Below are 25,571 nucleotides of genomic sequence, written 5' to 3'. Positions count from 1 at the left end.
TATCTTTCATTAAGGTTAAAGACTATAGTCGGCTGTACGCAAGGTGTCATCAAATTCACTTTCTGTACGATGTAACTCGCTCTTGGTGCTTCAAAGTATTGCGATACTAGGGACTTTTAGATTTACACGACGAGAACGTGGACCACCACGTGTGACATCCTTTTAAGGTAATGTGACGTCCTTTTAAGGCACTGCCGGGCACGGCCCAGTGCCTTAACACAATGCCATACGCGGCAGTCCACGCTCTCGTCGTGTAAATCTAAAAGTCCCTAATATCAGCAAATGACACCACGTGTGCAACATGTCAAAACAGTTATACTTTCGAACTTGACGTTGAGTACTGTGCACGATTTTATATTTTTTTTAATAAAGGGATGGGGTAATAGAAAACAATGTGTGAGTGTGGTGGTAAGGGGGCAGGGGAAAGAATATCGCATTCTTCCTGTCACGTATCTACTTTTTAATTATCACTCTTGTATCCACCACTATTCATCCAAGGCACAATTCGGTCTGGAGGGTGAGGTAGGTAGTACACTCAGGTACAATCAGTTGTGACGTAAAGCAATTCATCTCACCGCCTGCCACGAGGTAGTGTTATGTTACTCAGTCTACATTCTCAGGTGTCAAATCTTGCCCTCCCCATCAAATTAATTGCCTCATGTTTATAAAAGCATTTAACCCAGTGTTAATTAAAGAAGGCATCAAGGTCTTCACCCTGTGTATTCCTGTTAAAAAAGATTGAGGCCTTCACGTCTACAGGGCATATGATCTACTACTCTCTTATAATATGAACAAATATTGTCTAATCTGTCCCCGGAGAGTTGAGATTTAATCTCAGTGTTTTTCACCCCGACATACCCTTCACAAAACCCGATGTCACGAACGTTAAATATTGAACCTCCTCTCACCTTGCGATCGATTCGATGCACGGTGGAAGATGAAGAGGAAACGCTTCGCAGGTACCCCCACTCCCTTAAATTCCCTTCTTGAATTTCAGGAAAAGAAAATATGCCCAGGTACTCAGATAAACAATCGGAAAAACAATCAGTCTAGACACGAAAGAAGATAAAAAAATCATATAGACCTGAGAAGAAAAAAAAATGAACAGTCTATATTTCCTTTGAAAATGAGAGGCATTTGCTGTTGCTTGCAAACGTACTTGTCGCTGTGTAGCTATATTCCATAAAAGATTGCGACTCTCTATTTTTAAAAATGCTGACATACTGATTGAGTTGCAGACACAAAGCAACTGTAGTCGACAGATATATTTGTACGCTTTTGTCTGGTTTATTCGTATTTGATTTCGTCTTGTTGTTCTTTAAACTCCACGAATTATCCCCCCAAATAAAAAGATAAAAACGAACCCTGATGACCTTGCCTTTTACGTCACGTCCTCAATTAAATGCGGTAAGTAGCTCCTAATCAGCATGTCATTTATATTTCTATTAATTTCTGCACGCATTAAAATATAAATCTGCTGCAAATACCCGCACACGTGCAATATTCATTACCTATAAACGACAACAACATTGGTGGGGTTTAATTGTTTCCATGTGTTAGGTTCGTCTCGATCATAACATTTCAATGCTGGAACATTTTCAGGTCCTAAATACGGTGGTTAGATGCTTCATGACAATGTAAAGCGTTTCAATGTGCTGTTAGAGAACAACAATTGAAAGCGATTCCTGAAGGGTAACCTAGTGACCTAATTCATAACAGCAACAGTACAGCTAACCAGGCTCTTTCGTGTAAAGGTTGCTTTAATATGTAAAAGATTTGGACGAATCTAGTGGCAATAGGATGAAAAGGATTTGAAAATATTATTACAGTTTTCTCAATTAATTGCAAAAATTCCCGCCGAACATTATGAGTGTTTCATTTTTTTTAATTACATTTACAAAAAGCTTACTCAGATGTGCCCTTTCAAAAGATTTTTTAAAGCAATCATTTATGAATGCCTACATTTCTTTTCCCTCCGTTCTCCTCCCATTATCCAGTCCATACTGCCAAAGTTCATGATAATCGTGTCTAATTCCTTCCTAAACAAGATCATCTAGGCAGTTCTTCTGGTGCCTCGCCGCGTGCAAATGAAATCAGAAATTATTATTATTGTGCAAAATTGAGAGTTTATCCAAACAGGCAGAAAGGCCTCGTCGCCATTTGCTATCATTTCGGTTTCTGCGAATGTCGTCGCGTGTAGAATGCGTTAGATTCCTCCCATCTCGAGTCTCGCGGGCTGAAATATGAGTAAAGAAAGAAATATATTTGGACAAATCAGAGTCTGTTGATTCAGGGCATCATTCACCAATACACTATTATCTGTGGGGTTAAGGCGTATAGTTGGACCTTGTGTGCCACACATGGAGACGGCGTAGAGACATTTGTGGAGAAAACAGCGGAAAAGAAATCCGTTTTTCAGAGACTTGGCGGTAGGGTTTATTTATTGGTTGCATGGGGATGCACTTTTCATGGCTAGGAGATTTGTCAAGGTGACTTGTCTCCGACAAGGAATTCCCGAGAGATTAGGAAGTATGGCTCAACCCCAACAGATTGTTATTACAGTAGATATCTGGTTAGCGTGATACATACAAGGCCATGCATCAAGAATGGCTAACGTTTGTCATTATTAAACTTGTCAGACGGAATATTGGTAATTTCTTGTGACGTCATTACTTAGTCAAACGCGAAAGATTCATTTACTACCACACTTAAGTGCCTTTTTTTCAAACGAAACCGAAATGCCGTACACCCAATTATGACTTTTTGACGTATTCTTGGAGTTTTATATTAACTTATCAATTACATCAATATGATTTTAGATTTGTCTAAAATTAATAACACTATAGTGCACATCAATAAAATGTATAGATGTGCACTGTAGTATTATTAATTCAAAAATCTAAAATCATTCGATCTTTTAATGTAGAATTGGAAATACTGCGGGCACGATCGAAATAAAGAATTTGTTTAATCACTGACGCAATGCTGAAAATCAATTATTAACGGTTTGCATTTCACGTCGGCAATGTCCATAAAAAAGGAACAAAGAATACAATTTTGATGTGAAGAAAAACTGCAACAGATGAATCAACATAAATAAGCTATATGCTTATATAATGACATTGAGACTTGTCAAAACCAATAACGGAGAATGGAATACACTCGTCAAAAAAGTGCAGCCTGATTGACTCTCCAAATCATTGAATCAAGATTAAGAAAATGAACAAGCTACAAGTACATGGTATTCATTCTTCTCTTCCAATTGATTAGAGGAAGGACTCTGGCGTATGCCATGACCAATATTGACATTCTATCCCGCTTCTGCCGGGTGATATTTATCCAAAGAATCTTGTATGATGACCCCGGACACCAGTGCGCTGGATCGATTGCGAGATGTAGTCGATACCCTGGTTAAATATTGGGTTTTCGCTCAGAACTACCATTGCTTAAGGTATCATCAATATAGCTGATTTCATGGCTCCTATACAGATAACACTTCATATGAGCTCACCAAGTTTGTTTCGACTTCAAGGCTTTAATTAGCTAATCTTTCACCTTGGCAAGAATGTATCACTGATGCAACATACTTCCTTTTTAACGTCTCGAATATTTTTCCAAACTGACTTTAATCATAGCTATTCAAATTGGGAGAGTTTTTTTTTTAAGGCAAACTAGTCCTGGAAATATTACACTGCAGACATTGAAAGAGAAGGTATTACAAGTTTTGAAATTATATTCTTTTAAAAGTAAGATCACAAAAATATATTAGACTATCACTTTTGGCATATAGTGTTGTCTTTTCCGACACTTTTTCACTTTGCAACAACCATTGATAATATTTTCTCCACTTAAAAAATCAACCACGTACAATAGTTCATTGTGATACGGTCTTATAAATTCAAATAGAAAGATCACACAGACACCATTTAATTTCAATACTGTTCCCAACTCTATATATTTCAATACAGTAATAAGCCAATGGCAAAGAAATTTATGTGGGACTAGTAGCTGACCCTTTTCTGTAAAACTCAACCAAGCCCGCTACCATCATTATGGAACTAGGTCACGTGAATTGCAATAGCCGCCCGGCGCAAAACTGCTCCTGTTCAGTAAATGCTTTTAGTAGTACTTCTCAAACTTTGAAATATTTTATGGGCTATGGTGACAGAAATTGAACCCTTTTAAATCCAAGTTAGATATGGAAGTTTGTAAAAACAGGTACCCTGAGAGAGATTTGCCTTATCAATATGTGTATCTATTCCCGGTCGGGCACAAGCGTCACAAGAATAACCATCTTTTAGTTGCTTCATGCCCTCAATTCGGTATAATTTAGTAAAATATATGTCAAATACACTGAATGAGTAAAGTAGGAGATCAAAACTTATGAATCGTAGTAGAGCAGGATGTATGACGAATAAGTATGTCTCTTTTTCTAGAGAAAATTTAAAAATAAGAATAAATTGCAACAAATTCAAAATGTACTTTGTAATTCAAACTGAGCTGTAAGGTTCGCTAAAGGCTTTACAAACACGTTTATTAAAGCATTTTAAGGATGTAAATGCCCGGGGATAAATGATGCACAAACAACATCCAAGAACTGAGTTGAATACCCTCACCCAAGTCTCTTTGATATGCAAACACCTTGTATCTTCATCTGTTAAGCCATATCATCTTTCATCTTTCATCATTGCACTGGGTTTCAGGTGCCAGATCAGTAGCGTTATATAAAGATAGATACTGGCAATACATCAAAGCCAGTTGTTAATTAAATTTGAACTAATCAAATAAATTGAATATTCTACTCTGACAAATTGGATATTCTGATAAAAATGACAAAAAATAACTCTTTCCACGTTCACATTGTAAATGCCAATTACCCTACACCGGTAACTGACCTATAGTGGATAGGTTTCCAGAGGCAATGTAGTCCGAGCGGTTATTATGCAATATAAACATTGTCCGGGTTTTAATCATCCAGGGATTGGTCGTTGATAAAACCTCTCGCAACCTGTCAGTGTCACTATGATCATGACTGACAAAGAAAGCGGACAAAATATACAGTTCCTCAGGTAGACAAAGGAACATCCCTTCACTGTTATTATATAAAAGGGTGTAGAACAGGTGTTACATGCATATTCACCTGTTCTACACAATTTTACATAATAGCAGTGAAGGGATGTTCCTTTGTCTACCTGAGGAACTGTATAATTTGTCCGCTTTCTTTGTCAGTCATATTCATAATGTGTATTCTTCAAAAAAACATTTATTGAGGAGACTGACACATAGATCAAAATGATTTACATCAAAATAATTTACATAATTGTGTGAAAAAACACATTTCCTGTTTCAATGAAAACTATCGCATTGCCTCCCACAACAATACACATCGCTGTTGTTTTTTCGGATCCACCGCAACAGAGAAATGGATATTAACGGGGGTTTCAGTCGACATGTCCATTCAAATAACACTTCCAATTCTTCTCATTCAACGATTGTATTCCAATGTTGTCGGATGGGAATATCTGTAATAAAGGTTACTGAAGGGGGCCCTCCGTGTGTACACATGGCAATAACGTGGTAGATAAATGTTAGCTTTATTGAAATAAACAGTTGGAGGCGAGTCGCATTATGGGGATGATCGCGATACTCGGCACACAAATCTACGACGATTAGCATCAAGACGCGTAATCAAAAACGCAAGAGGGGCAAAGCTTGGGGGCGCAGAGAAACCAGATGGTCTGTTCTCATTATCTTCTTACGCTCCATTTGATGGGGGAATGGGTCGAATTTATTTTATGCACCGTGAGGCGAGCTTCGGAAGAATCGTTGACCTCTATCTGATGTTACAGGGTCCTCACTGGAGATGGGCAGTGACAGTCCATGACCGAGATTTTGTTTCTCATGAACTTGCAAGAATGGTGTAATATCAGCAAAATGCTTTGGATAACACTTCTTAATATATAGCGTTTATATGCTATTGTAATCAGAAGCATTTTTTCTGTTATTCAAGGTACTAGTAAATATATTCTTATTTTTTTATATTTTTTTTTAAGGTTAGATTATGATGTTCCTAGCATCTTAGATCCCAAGTGTGAAAATACATAAGAAGAGTGCTATCGCATGCAGGAAGAGGGAATCGGGAAGCTTTTATAAAAGACATATAATAAACGATTCGTACATTGGGAATAGCGAAAGCCAAATAAGAAAACATATTGAATTGTAATCTAAACGTTTGGGGATGATCTAATAGTCCTTCAGCTCCAAATCCAACGAACCACAGATCTTTGCATCATTTGAATTACCTTACCAAGTCACATTATATGTAATTGGAAATTCAATAGCGCGGAAATAATATGAGCGAAGTTTCAATTTACATATGTAATTATCAAAAATAAGTTCAGATCTACCGAAGATGAAGCCTAAAGATAAATTCAAGTTTCTTGTATTTTTTTGTAAGAATAAGAATACCAGGGAATATAGACATACTTTATAGGCAGTTCGTCTTGCACACATCAGAGTAAGGCGCTTTCTGTAGTAAATTTAGAATTAGAATTACTTAGTGCCTGTATTAAGCCCTACGTGCCGCATCTTAGATCTTACAATTCTGGATCCTTCTGTAATTGACTTCGTGCTCTTGAACCAAGTATTTATAGTGGTAACCATTTTTTAATGATGGGAATTTGCCAGTGAAATACCTCCTCGATTTTAAACAAGTCGTGTTTTGTCTCACGTAACAGCCTTGTTACCATAAATGTATTTCAGTAAACTGTGGGTAATGTGTATATATAATATCTCTTTGAATAACAAAAAACACCGGTTGAAGTTGTCCACATGTTTGGTCAGGATTCAAGGAGTAGCAGATTCGGGCGTTCTTGGCAGTTGGGACGTTCTCTCAATATCAGTGGAAGCCATGGATTGTATCGGAGAGGGAGGATAAGTAAATAGAAGATCAGTGGAATGAGAGCTCTTACCCCCATGGAGTGTACGGCTGAGGGTAGCTACCAATCGATTAGTGCGGCTCCCGTCTGCTTATTAGGATCATCGACTTGTTGAGTTTAATCCCATCATGTTATCATATGTGATATAACCAACATCTCTCTTGCTCTCCGCTTATCCTTGTTTCCCTTCTGTCTCAAGTTTTTTTTCTTCTTTTTCATCTGTTCTATATCTTATCTCACCAAATGATATCCATCTCTCTTTCTCTCTCCTATCCATGCTATATCATTTTTTTGAGCTTGAATTAGTCACAAGTGCATCCAGTTTCAATTACTTGTGGTCTCTGAATATTGCTTACGCCGGCTATGGCAATGATTGCATGGATTCGTATTCATTCGGGAAATGGATTTTTCCCGCTGAGGCAGATGAATTTCCCAGAATAAACATCGTTGAAATATCGTCCTCTGATATTGATCGAACTAGCACTGTGATAATCCATCTTGTATTTACACCATACCCAAGCCAAAGCATCATCTCTCTTAAACACGAAATGTTTTTGTGAGAAATGAATATAACTTGTTCCCTGTTTTGTCGCATCTGTTGATGTTACGAGCGGACATTATGCCATCTAACAATGTAACATTATAGGGAAGGTTTAACAACTATAGGTAGTTTTTCTCGCATCCATCTCTTAATCCGCCAAAAATTGAGAGTGAACATGGATTCCAAGAAATGTTTACAAGAATTGATGTGATTAGTTTTTACTGTTGAATTGACGTTGATTTTTGTTGCGCAATATTTAGAATGTCTTATTACGGAAAAAGCAACTTAAATAACTTGATTATGACTCCATCTTGAAATGGAGTTACTTGCTCCTACAAAGGTTCGTAGGTTATTTGTTTAGATGCATGAACTGACTATTGATGGCAACTTTTCTGGATCTAATTATGCAAAGATTTCCTTCTCGTCAAATTTGTTGATTCATATATAAATTTCAAAGGATCCACTCTTATGTCATGTATAAAGTCTTGCACCCATTTTCGATCTTCACGTAAACGTAAGCGGATCCTTAATATAGAATAGAAACTAAATTAATCTATATCGATCCTTTCTAATTTTAGTTCTATTCGCAATAATAATACAGAGTTTTTTTAAAACTCAACTCGGTTAATATTTTGTCAAATTTGAAGATACTTTTTTCTATATTTTGTTACCCTAACTGGGCATAATATTACTCAAGTTGGATAAGAACATGCCCAAAAGTCGTTTGGATGAACTCCTAATTTATCAAAAATATTGAGAATGTGCAATTTAAAGTAAAGTGTCGAGAGAGTTAGCCCTTCGTGTGTCAATGGAATTTCACGGTAGGTTCATCGTGTCAAGATTAAACACGGCTTGCCCAATGTCTTCTGCCTGCCAGCTCGGTAAGATCTTCCCAGCGAGACTGAGTAGAAACATTAATGAATAAAACATGGTATTTTGTGGCCGTGAAATAGAATTTGCTCCTGTTATGCTGGGGGGATCAATGACCACTTTCAGGGAGTTTATATACTCGAGCCTTCCTTCGATTCGTAGCGAAATAAAATCGATAGATCGTCTAGTTTGGTGTTTGTCATATGCGGAAACAGACCGCGAGCGTAAAAGAGAAACGTAGAGTTGGTGAGAATGCGGGCGTAATGTTAGCTGTAATGTCAGTTACGGGTCTGCCATACGCCATGTAATTTAAATCGTGAAGTTGCGATCAGTTTCCGGGGGTACTTTGTTCTTATATTCAGACTTTTCTTATACCCCCCCCCTCTCAACTGCGTAGCCCCACGCAGTGTCGAAGCTTAGCATATTATTGTTTTTAAATTCCAAGGTACAAAGCAACTTAGAGGGATCTAGACTGAATTTGACCCCTGGTTATATCCAGGGGTCAAATTCAGTCTAGAAAAGCGGTGTTACCTACGGGTGTTACGATGCAAGTAATGAATTAATGAGCAGCAAGTGACTATGGTTTCAAAAGAAATATTTAAATTTGTTTCCAATTCATGAAATCTATAAGAAGCGTCCTGTTCGTACATTCCATCAAACAATAAGAAAGATGCTCTTACAAATAATGTCAGAGATTATTTTCTCAAGTAGCCAAATACATCTTAATTGTTCATATCCTATTTAGGTTTTTTTTTTTACCTGAAAAGATAAAAGAAAAATAGATAAACAAAGTAATGCGTGATTATTTACAAAATGGGGCATGTTTAAATAAGGGTGACTGTTGCATCACAGATGCTTGTTTTGTTCAGTCAAACAAATTAGCATCCAGATGTAAACTAGTACCTGAAAGGTGTAATGCACTTTCTGCCTCCAGTATTACTTCACGAAGACATGATTGATTATTTTTCAACGAAATTTCCCTCCAAGTTTTGATATTCTATTGACACGGAGTTGAAGTCGGTGGTCTTGTATTTCGTTTCTCTTCACATAGCACCATGTCACTTTCTAGACGTATGCTACTAGTAAATTAGCACTTGGAAACTTTCTCTGAGTATATTTTATGTTAAATTTAATACTACTTGGTACTAGCTAAAATTGTGGCTCTTAGTGGTCGAATGGATTCATCCGAAAGAAGTGTTCAGTAGAATGTGGTTCATTTTTTAATGCTATGTCATAAAACTCGCGTCAATTCAAATACATTTGTTATTGTCACTATCTTTAGTTGCGGTGTGGGCAATGGAAGTAAGAGGTTCACCGTTTTCCTGCGAACCTTCAAAATAGTTTAAGCCATCCTTGGTCAAATTGTGCAAGTCAAGTCACACTACCACAAAAAGATCTGTGCTATGAATCCACAATACATATTTACCTTTGTAAAAATTTATATTATCTATCATGGTATTTTGTTTCCTTTTTTTGATATCCATAGATTCCCCAGGTGAGTTATGCTTCTACGAGTCCTGAGCTGAGTGACAAGTCCCGATTCGACTACTTCCTTCGCGTGGTCCCTCCGGACACCTACCAGGCTCAGGCCATGCTCGACGTGGTCAAGGCACTCGGATGGAGGTACGTCGCCACCATCGCCTCGTCCGGCAACTACGGCGAGAAGGGCATCGACGCCTTCAAGAATCTCACAAGGTCCACAGGTAACGTGACTAATCACGTGATGACGTATCCCGTTGTTGAATTGAGTGTTGAGTACTGAACCACATTCGATTGCACATGTTGAGTATTGACCACCAATCAGGGACAAGTTTGACCTGGAAGTAATTCCCCAGGGGTTTATTAATGTCCCGTTCAATTACATGCTCATGTTGGAGAATTACGGTTCATCGTTAAACGGTCCCATACACACATGGGCGTGTTTTTAACTTTTCATTTTTCCTTTATTTGGAATTGGAAGAATGGCATGGGGGAAACGGTACATTCTTTATGAACTTTATTATGACATTGTCCATTTCCTTACCGATACCATGGCCCGTGAAAATACACACGTCCCTTTTTTAGTGCTCTCTGGCAGTTCAAAAGAATTATTTAGCTGAGACACAGAGAGAACTCACTGTACCTCAACATTGCCATCAATTTAATATTCTGTAAACTTTCATTTTTTAACCTTAGCTACATGTATTTAGCGACTTTAATACACTTCTATCAATTAATCGTGAATGTGATATGTTCGTTTTTTATCATTGTATCGACCAAGCATAGCGGTAAAAAAAAGTTACACAGAATGACTTTCTTGTAAGGCAAGGCAAATTTCGTAAATGACCTCAGAAAGAGCCGTTACTTCAAACATTGTAAAAATACGTTGTATCATGATAAACTGAAATAGAAAAATAGGAGAGATGATTAATGCCTGCTACGTGCACTCTTGATGCACTATAAATTGTGAGGCTGGGGAATGTCCTTGGACCAGAGAAGAGTAAAACAATACCGAATAATGCACTCTATTTTCATTATATATTTGCCGTAAATGGAAATGGGTAAAAAGGGAGAAAGAGAAGGGTAGGAGAAAAGCGTCATCTTGTTAGGGCAAAAGTTTGTATATAACGCGACCTCGTCATACATTCCACTAAGGATTTTGATCATTGATAGATTTGAAAGAATGACACATGCAAACGAACTGAAAAGAGAGAAGAACTGAACGAAAGTGCCAGAAGATATAAAAGATGAATGTTTGCACTGGTCTTGATGGGTTACTTTTTATTATTCATCTAAATTTATTTTTCACAAATTGGGTTAGTAATATCATACTTGAGCTTTCCTTTTCGTGATTCATTCATGAATACTGTGTAGTGCCATCGGGTAAACCTGCGCTGTGACTATTTATAGGCAAACATCTCTCATCATAAGTCGTGGCAGCAGAACACTCGAGTCGGGAGAGAAATAACCCCATCACACAGACAGGCGTATTTGTCTAAAACGTTAAGTTTAAATTATGGCCCTATTTTCTAAATGAGCCTTCGCTTTGCTTCAACTCTGAAAGCACACAAATTAGGCTGGCCATACGTTCTGTCATACGGTTTGTTTGATCGCACAGCCATGTGGCAAGGAGAGAGATAGACAGAAAGAGATGGAGAGAGAGAGAGTGAGAAGAAAGGAACCTAAAGTACAACACGACCTTGCGTCTTGCAGACTTTTCCATTTTGCCCGGACTCAAAGGTGCGCGTCTCATATTTGACATTCATGGATACTTATTTGATTGAATGTTGTGGACGTTATGTCAGATTCGGCTCGTTACTCTATGGCATGGCTCTTCGATATAACCAGCATAGTCTCCCTGTCAAAGACGTGGCATATCTCTCTTACTTTGCTTAGCAGTATTGTTTGCATTTTGAATTTAAACAGATTTGAGATACGATGTGTAAGTACTGTGGTAGTAGCAGTATGTTCATATCTGGATAAGATAGCTACGTAAAAATAAGTAAATACGATACATAACGTTTATATAACCGGATCGTGCCTAGCTCAAAGTTGTCTGCATTTCAATTAGGAAGAAGGTGGAAATTATTGATCATTCGTATACATATCTGTTTATACGTGGTGGTACTAGGCGGGTACCTTTTCTTACATATACTCTCCCCGCTTTTCAATTCGTGTATTTTACGTCTATCCATGTGTTTGTAAAGGAATGAGGTGAATATGTTTTAATTCCTACGTCAAGACAAACTCTTTACTGAATTATAATACTTTAAAATAATTAGAATCAGTTCTCCCGAAAAGCAGTTTCCTTACCAGAGCTCGAGACGGGTCCTTGTCTTTTATATAAATTAGCTTTTAAAGGTGAAATTTAAAGAAAATCACAAATATGTCAACTAATGTATCACTAGAAACTAAAAGGCTACCAGATGGCCTTCGTACAAGTTTTTGGTCATCTACATATCGGGTGATTTATAAAAATACAAATACAACCACCTCCATAGCAGCTGGGATATACGAGAGATTCGCCGGAAACAAAACGATGTTTTAATGACGTCACTATATGGATCAATACTGCCCAAGCAGACGACATCCCATAAAGAATGAGCATAATTGCAAAGCTATTATTTGTCAAATTATAATGAGTTTAGTGTATATACATGTAATGACATGTCAAACCATTCAAAAGGGGATATGACCCGATTCTGATAACTAAAATCTTTTGCTTGTAAATACACAGGATAGGTTAATTAACAATCAAAGAAACCAGACTTTCAAATAGAAAAACCCCCGGAATGATATTAAGGACGGCATTTGTTCCCTCTTGAAACGCCGAACATACCGCGGTGTGTGCAGCTGAATATGGCGTCTTATTTTGTTTACAAGCGACAGATTCCTTTATTTTTGTATCGCTGCATTTGTCATCAATATAAAAACATGCGCGGGGTTTAGAGTGAGGCAATAGATTATACACGGTAGTGAAGTAAGAGAAAGAACTCAAGAGAAGATGAAAACACAGGCACTGAAAATGTGTGAAATGTCATGGTACATCGTCTGCTTGTGCAAATCATGTCCATACTGTTATCTCACACATCTCAGCAGCGTTCGGAGAGCTCTTCAGGTGCTCTGCCGGGGCTGTATTTAAGCGTTTTGTAATTTATAATAATCATTACTTCGAATATTTCCAAGAATTAAATTTTAATAACCTTGTAGAATCGAAGTTTCACCTTTGCAATATTAAATGAAAACTAGACTTTAATTCGTCACTTAGACGAATTAGGTGATACGTATGATAATGGTTTACATAACGAATAATGCATTACACGATATATTATTTTGTAAAATGCTTCTCCCATTTATATGCTTCTCCCATTATGATCTATTCATATGTCAAGATTAAATTGTGTCTCCTTGATCATCATGGATCTAGGGAAGATAGATTGAAACAATATATGACCTTTGACCCTGTGCAGTAACCAGTTACACATTTGACTCTAATTTACATCATGAAGAACACCTTTTGACGATTTTATCTTATTCAAAGAAATGAAAATGTAATTGATAAATGATTATCATCATAATGATAATGATGATCAGGATGATAATGATCATGATCATGAGCGCGATCATGACATCTTATTGAAAAAATGAGGGTTGATTTAGATAGCATATAGTCTCAGCTACAACTTACTCAAAAGTCAACAAAATCCAAGCAGAAATAACGGCGATATTGCTCGCAGAAGACAGGAATGTAGACTCCAGATTTGAGAAAAAGTCATCTCCCATAGAGATTACACGCAAAAAGTAATGGATTAAGTGAAAATAGGGTAATAATAAAGTAAAAAGGGTTGTTTGTGACATTATTTGCGATTCTACGTGTTTTAATAATCAAAGGAGATGGTACAGTGAAGGTCAAAAGGAAAAAAAAGTGAAGAAAAAAATTGTTGGAGACACCCGGACTCGAACCAGGGATCTCGAGATTGGAAGTCAAGTGCGTTACCGATATACCAAAACATTTCCCATAGCGATTACACGTAAACGGGAAATGGAATTCTGAAATCCTACTTTGCAAGTGAAATATGAGCATGATCCCGGCATCTAATCGAAAAATAAAGGGCGCACTTGTGATAGCTCATTGTCTCAGCTACAACATATCCGAAGTTCAGCGAAAACGAAGCTAAAACAACAGAGATTTTGCTCGCGAAAGACAGGAGTGTAGAATCCAGTTTTGAGAAAAAGTCATGTCCCATAGAGAATACACGTAAAATGTGAAAAATTGACATGCCTTCTTTAATTGCAAAAATACGCCATGATGCCTTTGTCAAAATGGAAAATTGTGGATTATTTATTTGTAGAAAATTGTCTCAGGTAGAACATATCAAAATTTAAAAGAAAATCAATCAATATTTACAGAGATACAATCAATTTTCCAAAATTATGCTGACGTCATAATATGCAAATTGAAATTTTGAGTTTGGAGGCCATTATGATGACGTTATGAGTTAATTGAGGGTCAAATGAGACATGAAATCATATCTCCAAGTTATAACCTATCTAAATATGAAAAAATATTGGGAGTTTCTATCTATTCTGAAGAGTTACAAAGAATTTTGTATAGACATGTTTTTGCTCATGTATTGTGGATAAAGATAACGCAGGTCCGCGCGCGCTGTCAACTTTGACGGACGCTCATTGCGTTATTAAAAGGTGAACAAGTTATCAAAATGCTTGGAAAGATGTACCAAATATGATGATAGAGAACATTCGGCGATTCTATGTTGCAAAATGCTAGTACGCGCAAAAAACGCGCGCGCATGCGCGTTTGCGTGATTTTTTGTCAAATGCTCCATATGGCCTGAAACGTATGCAAAAAAAATTTGGGATGATTTGGAGCATTTTAATTTTTTTCGCGCGCGTAAACGCGCGTACGAACGCGCACGCGCGCATTTGCGCACGTTTATTGATCTGAAATTGACCGGATGGATATTGATCTTCTTCCTGATAAATATGAATGAAAAATTCCTTTCCGTTATGAAGATATGATCATAAGTTTATTTTCACAAAATGGCGCCTGGATGACGTCACGATAATTTTGAGTCTTTGAAAAGTCACGCAGTTCTAAGTTAGACTAAGATCTATCATCATGGCAAGTTTCATGATAATGGCTTTATTCAGTCTTGAGATATCCTGCGAACAAATTCGAGGAAGAATAATAATAAATAAATAAACTAGACTTTAATTCGTCACTTAGACGAATTAGGTGATACGTATGATAATGGTTTACATAACGAATAATGCATTACAGATATATTATTTTGTTAAATGCTTCTCCCATTTATATGCTTCTCCCGTTATGATCTATTCATATGTCTAGATTAAATTGTGTCTCCTTGATCATCATGGATCTAGGGAAGATAGATTGAAAGAATATATGACCTTTGACCCTGTGCAGTAACCAGTTACACATTTGACTCTAATTTACATCATGAAGAATAACTTTTGACGATTTTATCTTATTCAAAGAAATGAAAATGTAATTGATAAATGATTATCATCATTATGATAATGATGATCATGATGATAATGATGATCATGATGATAATGATCATGATCATGAGCGCGATCATGACATCTCATTGAAAAAATGAGGGTTGATTTTGATAGCATATAATCTCAGCTACAACATACTCAAAAATCAACAAAATCCAAGCAGAAATAATGGCGATATTGCTCACAAAAGACAGAAATGTAGACTCCAGATTTGAGAAAAAGTCATCTCCCATTGGGATTACACGCAAAAAGTAATGGATTAAGTGAAAATAGCGTAATAATAAAGTAAAAAAGGCTTGTTTATGACATTATTTGCGATTCTACGTGTTTAAATAATCAAAGGAGATGGTACAGTGAAGGTCAAAAGGAAAAAAAAGTAAAGAAAAAAATTGTTGGAGACACCCGGACTCGAACCAGGGATCTCGAGGTTGGAAGTCATGTGCGTTACCGATATACCAAAACATCTCCCATAGCGATTACACGTAAACGGGAAATGGAATTCTCAATCCTACTTTGCAAGTGAAATAAGAGCATGATCCCGGCATCTAATCGAAAAATAAAGGGCACACTTGTGATAGCTCATTGTCTCAGCTACAACATATCCGAAGCTCAGCGAAAACGAAGCTAAAACAACAGAGATTTTGCTCGCGAAAGACAGGAGTGTAGAATCGAGTTTTGAGAAAAAGTCATGTCCCTCAGAGAATACACGCAAAATGCGAAAAATTGACATGCCTCCTTTAATCGCAAAAATACACCATGATACTTTTGTCAAAAATAAAAATTGTGAATACTACATTTGTAGAAAATTGTCTTAGCTAGAACATATCAAAATTAAAAAGAAAATTGATCAATATTTTCAGAGATACAATCAATTTTCCAAAAATATGCTGACGTCATAATATGCAAATTAAAATTTTGAGTTTGGAGGCCATTATGATGACGTCATGAGTTAATTGAGGATAAAATGAGACATGAAATCATATCTCCGACTCATAATCTATCTTAATATAAAAAATATTAGGAGTTTCTATCTATTCTAAAGAGTTACAATGAATTTTATATAGGCATGTTTTTGCCCATGTATTGTGGATAAAGATAACGCAAATCCGCGCGTGCTGTCAACTTTGACGGACGCTCATTGCGTTAATTAAAGGTGAACAAATTATCAAAATGCTTGGAAAAATGTACCAAATATGATGACAGAAAAAAATCGGCGATTCTATGTTGCAAAATGCCAGTACGCGCGAAAACGCGCGCGCATGCGCGTGCGCGTAATTTTTTTATCAAATGCTCCATATGGCCTGAAACGTATGCAAAAAAAATTTGGGATGATTTAGAGCATTTTAATTTTTTGCGCGCGCGTAAACGCGCGGACGAGCGCGCACGCGCGCATTTACGAACGTTTATTGACCTAAAATTGATCGGACGGATATTGATCTTAATTATGATAAATATGAATGAAAAATTACTATTCGTTATGAAGATATGATCATTAGTTGATTTTCACAAAATGGCGCCTGGATGACGTCACGATAATTTTGAGTTTTTGAAAAGTCACGCAGTTCTAAGTTAGGCTAAGATCTATCATCATGGCAAGTTTCATGATAATGGCTTTAGCCATTCTTGAGATATCCTGCGAACAAAATTGAGGAAGAATAATAATAATTTCTTCTATACAGACACAAAATAAATACTAGACTTTAATTCGTCACTTAGACGAATTAGGTGATACGTATGATAATGGTCTACATAACGAATAATGCATTACACGATATATTATTTTGTAAAATGCTTCTCCCATTCATATGCTTCTCCCATTATGATCTATTCATATGTCAAGATTAAATCGTGTCTCCTTGATCATCATGGATCTAGGGAAGATAGATTGAAACAATATATGACCTTTGACCCTGTGCAGTAACCAGTTACACATTTGACTCTAATTTACATCATGAAGAACACCTTTTGACGATTTTTATCTTATTCAAAGAAATGAAAATGTAACTGATAAATGATTATCATCATTATGATTATGATGATCATGAGCGCGATCATGACATCTTATTGAAAAAATGAGGGTTGATTTAGATAGCATATAGTCTCAGCTACAACATACTCAAAAATCAACAAAATCTAAGCCAAAATAACGGCGATATTGCTCGCAAAAGACAGGAATGTAGACTCCAGATTTTAGAAAAAGTCATCTCTCCTAGGGATTACACGCAAAAAGTAATGGATTAAGTGGAAATAGGGTAATAATAAAGTAAAAAGGGTTATTTATGACATTATTTGCGAATCTACGTGTTTAAATAATCAAAGGAGATGGTACAGTGAAGGTCAAAAGGAAAAAAAAAAGTGGAAAAAAAAGTGTTGGAGACACCCGGACTCGAACCAGGGATCTCGAGGTTGGAAGTCAAGTGCGTTACCGATATACCAAAACATCTCCCATAGCGATTACACGTAAACGGGAAATGGAATTCAGAAATCCTACTTTGCAAGTGAAATGTGAGCATGATCCCGGCATCTAATCGAAAAATAAAAGGCACACTTTTGATAGCTCATTGTCTCAGCTACAACATATCCAAAGCTCAGCGAAAACAAAGATAAAACAACGGAGATTTTGCTCGCGGAAGACAGGAGTGTAGAATCCAGTTTTGAGAAAAAGTCATGTCCCATAGAGAATACACGCAAAATGCGAAAAATTGGCATGCCTCCTTTAATCGCAAAAATGCACCATGATACTTTTGTCAAAAATAAAATTTTGAATACTACATTTGTAGAAAATTGTCTCAGCTAGAACATATCAAAATTAAAAAGAAAATTGATCCATATTTACAGAGATACAATCAATTTTCCAAAAATATGCTGACGTCATAATATGCAAATTGAAATTTTGAGTTTGGAGGCCATTATGATGACGTCATGAGTTAATTGAGGATAAAATGAGACATGAAATCATATTTCCAACTCATAATCTATCTAAATATGAAAAAATATTAGGAGTTTCTATCTATTCTAAAGAGTTACAATGAGTTTTATATACGCATGTTTTTGCCCATGTATTGTGGATAAAGATAACGCAAATCCGCGCGTGCTGTCAACTTTGACGGACGCTCATTGCGTTAATAAAAGGTGAACAAATTATCAAAATGCTTGGAAAAATGTACCGAATATGATGACTGAAAAAAATCGGCGATTCTACGTTGCAAAATGCCAGTACGCGCGCAAACGCGCGCGCATGCGCGTGTGCGTAATTTTTTTATCAAATGCTCCATATGGCCTGAAACGTATGCAAAAAAAATTTAGGATGATTTGGAGCATTTAAAAATTTTGCGCGCGCGTAAACGCGCGGACGAACGCGCACGCGCACATTTGCGCACTTTTATTGACCTCAACTTGACCGGACGGATATTTATCTTAATCGTGTTAATTATGAATGAGAAATACTTTTTCGTTATGAAGATATGATCATTAGTTGATTTTCACAAAATGGCGCCTGGATGACGTCACGATAATTTTGACTCTCTAAAAAGTCACGCAGTTCTAAGTTAGACTAAGATCTATCATCATGGCAAGTTTCATGATAATGGCTTTATTCAGTCTTGAGATATCCTGCGAACAAATTCGAGGAAGAATAATAATAAATAAATAAATAAATAATAAAAATCTTGACGAAATCAAAAGGTGATACGTCTACGTACGTATCACCTAACTAGACTTTAATTCGTCACTTAGACGAATTAGGTGATACGTATGATAATGGTCTACATAACGAATAATGCATTACACGATATATTATTTTGTAAAATGCTTCTCCCATTCATATGCTTCTCCCATTATGATCTATTCATATGTCAAGATTAAATTGTGTCTCCTTGATCATCATGGATCTAGGGAAGATAGATTGAAACAATATATGACCTTTGACCCTGTGCAGTAACCAGTTACACATTTGACTCTAATTTACATCATGAAGAACACCTTTTGACGATTTTTATCTTATTCAAAGAAATGAAAATGTAATTGATAAATGATTATCATCATTATGATAATGATGATCATGATGATCATGATCATGATCATGAGCGCGATCATGACATCTTATTGAAAAAATGAGGGTTGATTTAGATAGCATATAGTCTCAGCTACAACATACTCAAAAATCAACAAAATCCAAGCCGAAATAACGGCGATATTGCTCGCAAAAGACAGGAATGTAGACTCCAGATTTTAGAAAAAGTCATCTCCCATAGGGATTACACGCAAAAAGTAATGGATTAAGTGAAAATAGGGTAATAATAAAGTAAAAAGGGTTATTTATGACATTATTTGCGAATCTACGTGTTTAAATAATCAAAGGAGATGGTACAGTGAAGGTCAAAAGGAAAAAAAAGTGAAAAAAAAAGTGTTGGAGACACCCGGACTCGAACCAGGGATCTCGAGGTTGGAAGTCAAGTGCGTTACCGATATACCAAAACATCTCCCATAGCGATTAAACGTAAACGGGAAATGGAATTCAGAAATCCTACTTTGCAAGTGAAATATGAGCATGATCCCGGCATCTAATCGAAAAATAAAAGGCACACTTTTGATAGCTCATTGTCTCAGCTACAACATATCCAGAGCTCAGCGAAAACAAAGCTAAAACAACGGAGATTTTGCTCGCGAAAGACAGGAGTGTAGAATCCAGTTTTGAGAAAAAGTCATGTCCCATAGAGAATACACGCAAAATGCGAAAAATTGACATGCCTCCTTTAATCGCAAAAATACACCATGATACTTTTGTCAAAAATAAAAATTGTGAATACTACATTTGTAGAAAATTGTCTCAGCTAGAACATATCAAAATTAAAAAGAAAATTGATCCATATTTACAGAGATACAATCAATTTTACAAAAATATGCTGACGTCATAATATGCAAATTGAAATTTTGAGTTTGGAGGCCATTATGATGACGTCATGAGTTAATTGTTGATAAAATGAGACATGAAATCATATCTCCGACTCATAATCTATCCAAATATGAAAAAATATTAGGATTTTCTATCTATTCTAAAGAGTTACAATGAATTTTATATAGGCATGTTTTTGCCCATGTATTGTGGATAAAGATAACGCAAATCCGCGCGTGCTGTCAACTTTGACGGACGCTCATTGCGTTAATAAAAGGTGAACAAATTATCAAAATGCTTGGAAAAATGTACCAAATATGATGACAGAAAAAAATCGGCGATTCTATGTTGCAAAATGCCAGTACGCGCGAAAACGCGCGCACATGCGCGTGTGCGTAATTTTTTATCAAATGCTCCATATGGCCTGAAACGTATGCAAAAAAAGTTTGGGATGATTTGGAGCATTTTAAATTTTTGCGCGCGCGTAAACGCGCGGACGAGCGCGCACGCGCGCATTTACGCACGTTTATTGACCTCAACTTGACCGGACGGATATTGATCTTAATCATGATAAATATGAATGAAAAATTATTATTCGTTATAAAGATATGATCATTAGTTGATTTTCACAAAATGGCGCCTGGATGACGTCACGATGACTTTGAGTCTTTGAAAAGTCACGCAGTTCTAAGTTAGACTAAGATCTATCATCAGTGAAAGATTCATAACAATGGCTTTATTGAGTCTTGAGATATCCTGCGAACAAATTCGAGGAAGAATAATAATAAATAAACTAGACTTTAATTCGTCACTTTGACGAATTAGGTGATACGTGCTATTTTGTTATCATGAAAGTGTGCCGATGATGATCTAATGATAATGATCATAAATACGATAAAGACCATGATTAAGAGTGGTATAGCGCCCCCTTCCGGTATTCGATAGAGATTTGTAGAATCAGGATTTCAGAAAAAGTCTCCTAACACGCAAACTAAGAAAATTCTGACTTGTCACCTTTAATTGAAATTTTCACTATGATGATGTCATCGAAATGATAAATGATGTACATCATTCTTATAGATAATTTGCTTAGCTACGCCGTATCAAAGTTTTGGAGAACATAAAGCACAAATATGCTAGATAGTGCTCAAAGATCAATGTCATGTAGATCCATGATGAGAACGAATTTCACCTTACGTAGACATAACACGCAAATTGAGAAAATTCTGACATGTGGCCTTTAATTGAATTTTGTACTATAATGACGTCAATAAAATAAAAAGCAGTGTGTATTGATCTTGTAGGCAATTTCCTAAGCTACAAGATACCGCAATTTGGAAGAAAATCAGTCAATATTGTGAGAAATACACTAAATTTTCAAAAAATATAATGACGTCATAATATACAATTTTGTATTTTGACTTCCAAGGCCATTATGATGACGTCAGGATGTATTTAATGGCCAAATGAGCTATGAAATCATATCTCTGACTCATACTCTATCAAAAAAAAATTAGTTCATGCTCTGATTTCCTCCCGTCTTGATTTTGCCAATGCCCTCCTAATCAATCTACCCCAGAATCTAGTGTCCAAGCTTCAGAAGCTTCAAAACGCTGCAGCTCGTATTGTTTCTCTGACCACCAAGCGTACCCACATTTCCCCAGTTTTGCAGTCGCTACACTGGCTCCCAGTAAAAGATCGCATTGTTTTCAAAATTTTGTTGCTCACCTTTCATTGCGTTCACGGCTCTGCTCCTCAATACCTTATCTCTCTAATCCAAAACTACACTCCTGCAAGACCTCTACGCTCATCCACTTCCAATTTTCTTGTAACCCCCAAAATTACCAAAACGTGGGGGGAAAGATCTTTTGCATACTCTAGTCCTAAATTATGGAATGGCCTTCCTGAAGACATCAAAAAATGTTTATCCTCTGATTCTTTCAAAACTCATCTCAAAACATTTCTTTTCAAGTCTTGATCTTTTTTTCCTGTTTACACGCGCCTTGAGCACTCCACAGAGTGGATTTGGCGCGATATAAGTTACATTATTATTATTATTATTATTAAAATGTGAAAAAAACTTGGCAGTCCTTATTCATCCCAATGGACTTTTTATAGGCATGTTTTTGCCCATATATACTATGTAATACATGAGCTCTGGGACACACGGATATTTATCTTGAACGGACGCTCATTCCGTTATTAATAGTGATAAAGAGATAAACATGGTATCAAAATGCTTGGAAAATTGTGCCAAACATGATGACAGAAAATGTTTGGCGATTATATGTTGCAAAATACCGGAACGCGCAAAAAACGCGCGCGCATGCGCGTTTGAGTGATTTTTTGTAAAATGCTCCAAATGGCTTAAAACGTATGCAAAAAAAATTAAGAATGATTTGGAGCATTTTAAATTTTTGCGCGCACGTAAACGCGCGCAAGAACGCGTACGCGCGGATTTGCGCACGTTTTTTGATCTGAAATTGACCGGAAGGATATTGATCTTATTCATGATAAATATGAATGAAAAATTACTTTCCGTTATGAAGATATGGTCATAAGTTGATTTTTACAAAATGGCGCCTGGATGACGTCACGATCATTTTGAGTCTTTGAAAAGTCATGCAGTTCTAAGTTAGACTAAGATCTATCATCATTGAAAGTTTCATGACAATGGCTTTTGTCATTCTTGAGATATCCTGCGAACAAAATTGAGGAAGAATAATAATAATTTCTTCTATACAGACACAAAATAAATACTAGACTTTAATTCGTCACTTTGACGAATTAGGTGATACGTATGCTAATGGTTTACATAATAAAGAATGCATTACACGATATCATATTATTTCATGAAATGCTTCATCCATTAAGATCTATCCATATGTCAAGTTTAAATTGTGTCCCCTTGATCATTATGGATCTAGGTAAGATAGATTGAAAAAATATGACCATTGACCCTGCGCAGTAACCAGTTACACCTTTGACTCTAATTTACATCATGAAGATAACATTTTGACGATTTAATCTTATTCAAAGAAATGAAAATGTAATTGATAAATGATTATCATCATTATGATAATGATGATCATGATGATCATGATGAAGATCATAATCATGAGCGGGATCCTGACATCTTATTGACAAAATGAGGGGTGATTTAGATAGCACATAGTCTTAGCTACAGCATACTCGAAAATCAACAAAATCCAAGCAGAAATAACGGCGATATTGCTCGCAAAAGACAGGAATGTAGAATCGAGATTTGAAAAAAAATTATCTCCCACAGGGATTACACGCAAAAAGTAATGGATTAAGTGAAAATAGGGAAACAATAAAGTAAATAGGGTTGTTTATTACATTATTTGCGATTCTACGTGTTCGAATAATTAAAGGAGATGGTACAGTGAAAGGTCAACAAGAAAAAAAAAGTTCAGAATTTTTTTTTGGGAGACACCCGGACTCGAACCCGGGATCTCAAGGTCGGAAGTCAAGTGCGTTACCGATATACCAAAACATTTCCCATAGCGATTACACGTAAACGAAAATGGAATTCTAAAAATCCCACTTTGCAAGTAAAATATGAGCATGATCCCGGCATATGATCGAAAAATGAAGTACACATTGGAGATAGCTCATTGTCTCAGCTACAACATACTCGAAGCTCACCGAAAAAAAAGTCAAAACAACGGAGATGTTGCTCGCGAAAGACGGAAATGTAGAATGCAGTTTTGAGAAATAGTCATGTCCCATAGACAATACACGCAAAATGTGAAAAATTGACATGCCTCCTTTAATTGCAAAAATACGCCATGATACCTTTGTCAAACAGGAAAATTGTGTACACTATATTTGTAGGAAATTATCTCAGCTACAACATATCAAAATTTTGAAGAAAAACAATCGATATTTTCAGAGATACAATCAATTTTCCAAAAATATGCAAACATCATAATATGCAAATTTAAATTTTGAGTTCGGAGGCCATTATGATGACATCATGAGTTAATTGAGGATCAAATGAGACATGAAATCATATCTCCAACTCATGATCTATCAACATATGAAAACATATTGGGAGTTCATATCTATTCTGAAGAGTTACAATGAATTTTTGTATAGGTATGTTTTTGCCCATATATTGTGGATAAAGATAACGCAGATCCGCGCGCGCTGTCAACTTTGACGGACGCTCATTGCGTTATTAAAAGGTGAACAAATTATCAAAATGCTTGGAAAAATGTGCCAAATACGCTGAAATAGAAAAGTTGGCAATTCTATGTTACAAAATGCTAGTACGCGCAAAAAACGCGCGCGCATGCGCGTGAGCGTGATTTTTTGTCAAATGCTCCATATGGCCTGAAACGTATGCAAAAAAAATTTGGGATGATTTAGAGCATTTTTAATTTTTGCGCGCGCGTAAACGCGCGGACGAACGCGCCCGCGCGCATTTGAGCACGTTTATTGACCTGAAATTGACCGGACGAATATTGATCTTATTCATGATAAATATGAATGAAAAATTACTTTCCGTTATGAAGATATGATCATAAGTTGATTTTCACAAAATGGCGCCTAGATGACGTCATAATGACTTTGAGTCTTTGAAAAGTCACGCAGTTCTAAGTTAGACTAAGATCTATCATCATGGCAAGTTTCATGATAATGGCTTTATTCAGTCTTGAGATATCCTGCGAACAAATTCGAGGAAGAATAATAATAAATAAATAAATAAATAATAATAAAAATCTTGACGAAATCAAAAGGTGATACGTCTACGTACGTATCACCTAATAAATAAATAAATAATAACTAGACTTTAATTCGTCACTTAGACGAATTAGGTGATACGTATGATATTGGTTTACCTAACAAAGAATGCATTACACGATATCATATTATTTTATAAAATGCTCTTCCCATAATGATCTATCCATATGTCAAGTTTAAATTGTGTCGATCCCTTGATCATTATGGATATAGGGAAGATAGATTGAGACAATATATGACCATTGACTCTGTGCAGTAACCAGTTACACCTTTGACTCTAATTTGCATCATGAAGAACGCATTTTGACGATTTTTATCTTATTCAAAGAAATTAAAATGTAATTGATAAATAAGAGCTTATGCCTGAATAATTAAAAATGTATAGTGTATGACGTCAGATGTCCCGGCGTAAATGAAAAGTGTGAGAATACATTAGCGGTCATTTTGAGTTGTCGACGTGAGATTCACTAGTTGCTTGAAAATAAAATCTTTAAATATCGGATGGATATATACTGTCACTGTATAAGGAATG

General features: G+C 36.2%; 1 protein-coding gene across 1 annotated transcript in view; it reads left to right on the top strand.

Moving 5' to 3' along the window:
- Positions 1 to 10,111, top strand: part of LOC764414 (metabotropic glutamate receptor 7-like) — a 39,833-nt gene extending 29,722 nt beyond the window's left edge. Inside the window, exon 2 of the mRNA XM_031000044.1 lies at positions 9,836 to 10,111. Within this exon, the coding sequence (XP_030855904.1) occupies positions 9,836 to 10,111 (276 nt within the window). The remainder of the gene's footprint in view (positions 1 to 9,835) is intronic.
- Positions 10,112 to 25,571: the final 15,460 nt, after the last annotated feature.

The sequence above is a fragment of the Strongylocentrotus purpuratus genome, unplaced genomic scaffold (assembly GCF_000002235.5).
Source record: "Strongylocentrotus purpuratus isolate Spur 01 unplaced genomic scaffold, Spur_5.0 spur5_scaffold_6, whole genome shotgun sequence".
Lineage (NCBI taxonomy): Eukaryota > Metazoa > Echinodermata > Echinoidea > Camarodonta > Strongylocentrotidae > Strongylocentrotus > Strongylocentrotus purpuratus.
The sequence above is the reverse complement of the archived record's forward strand: the minus strand, read 5'-3'. Positions and strand labels throughout refer to the sequence as shown.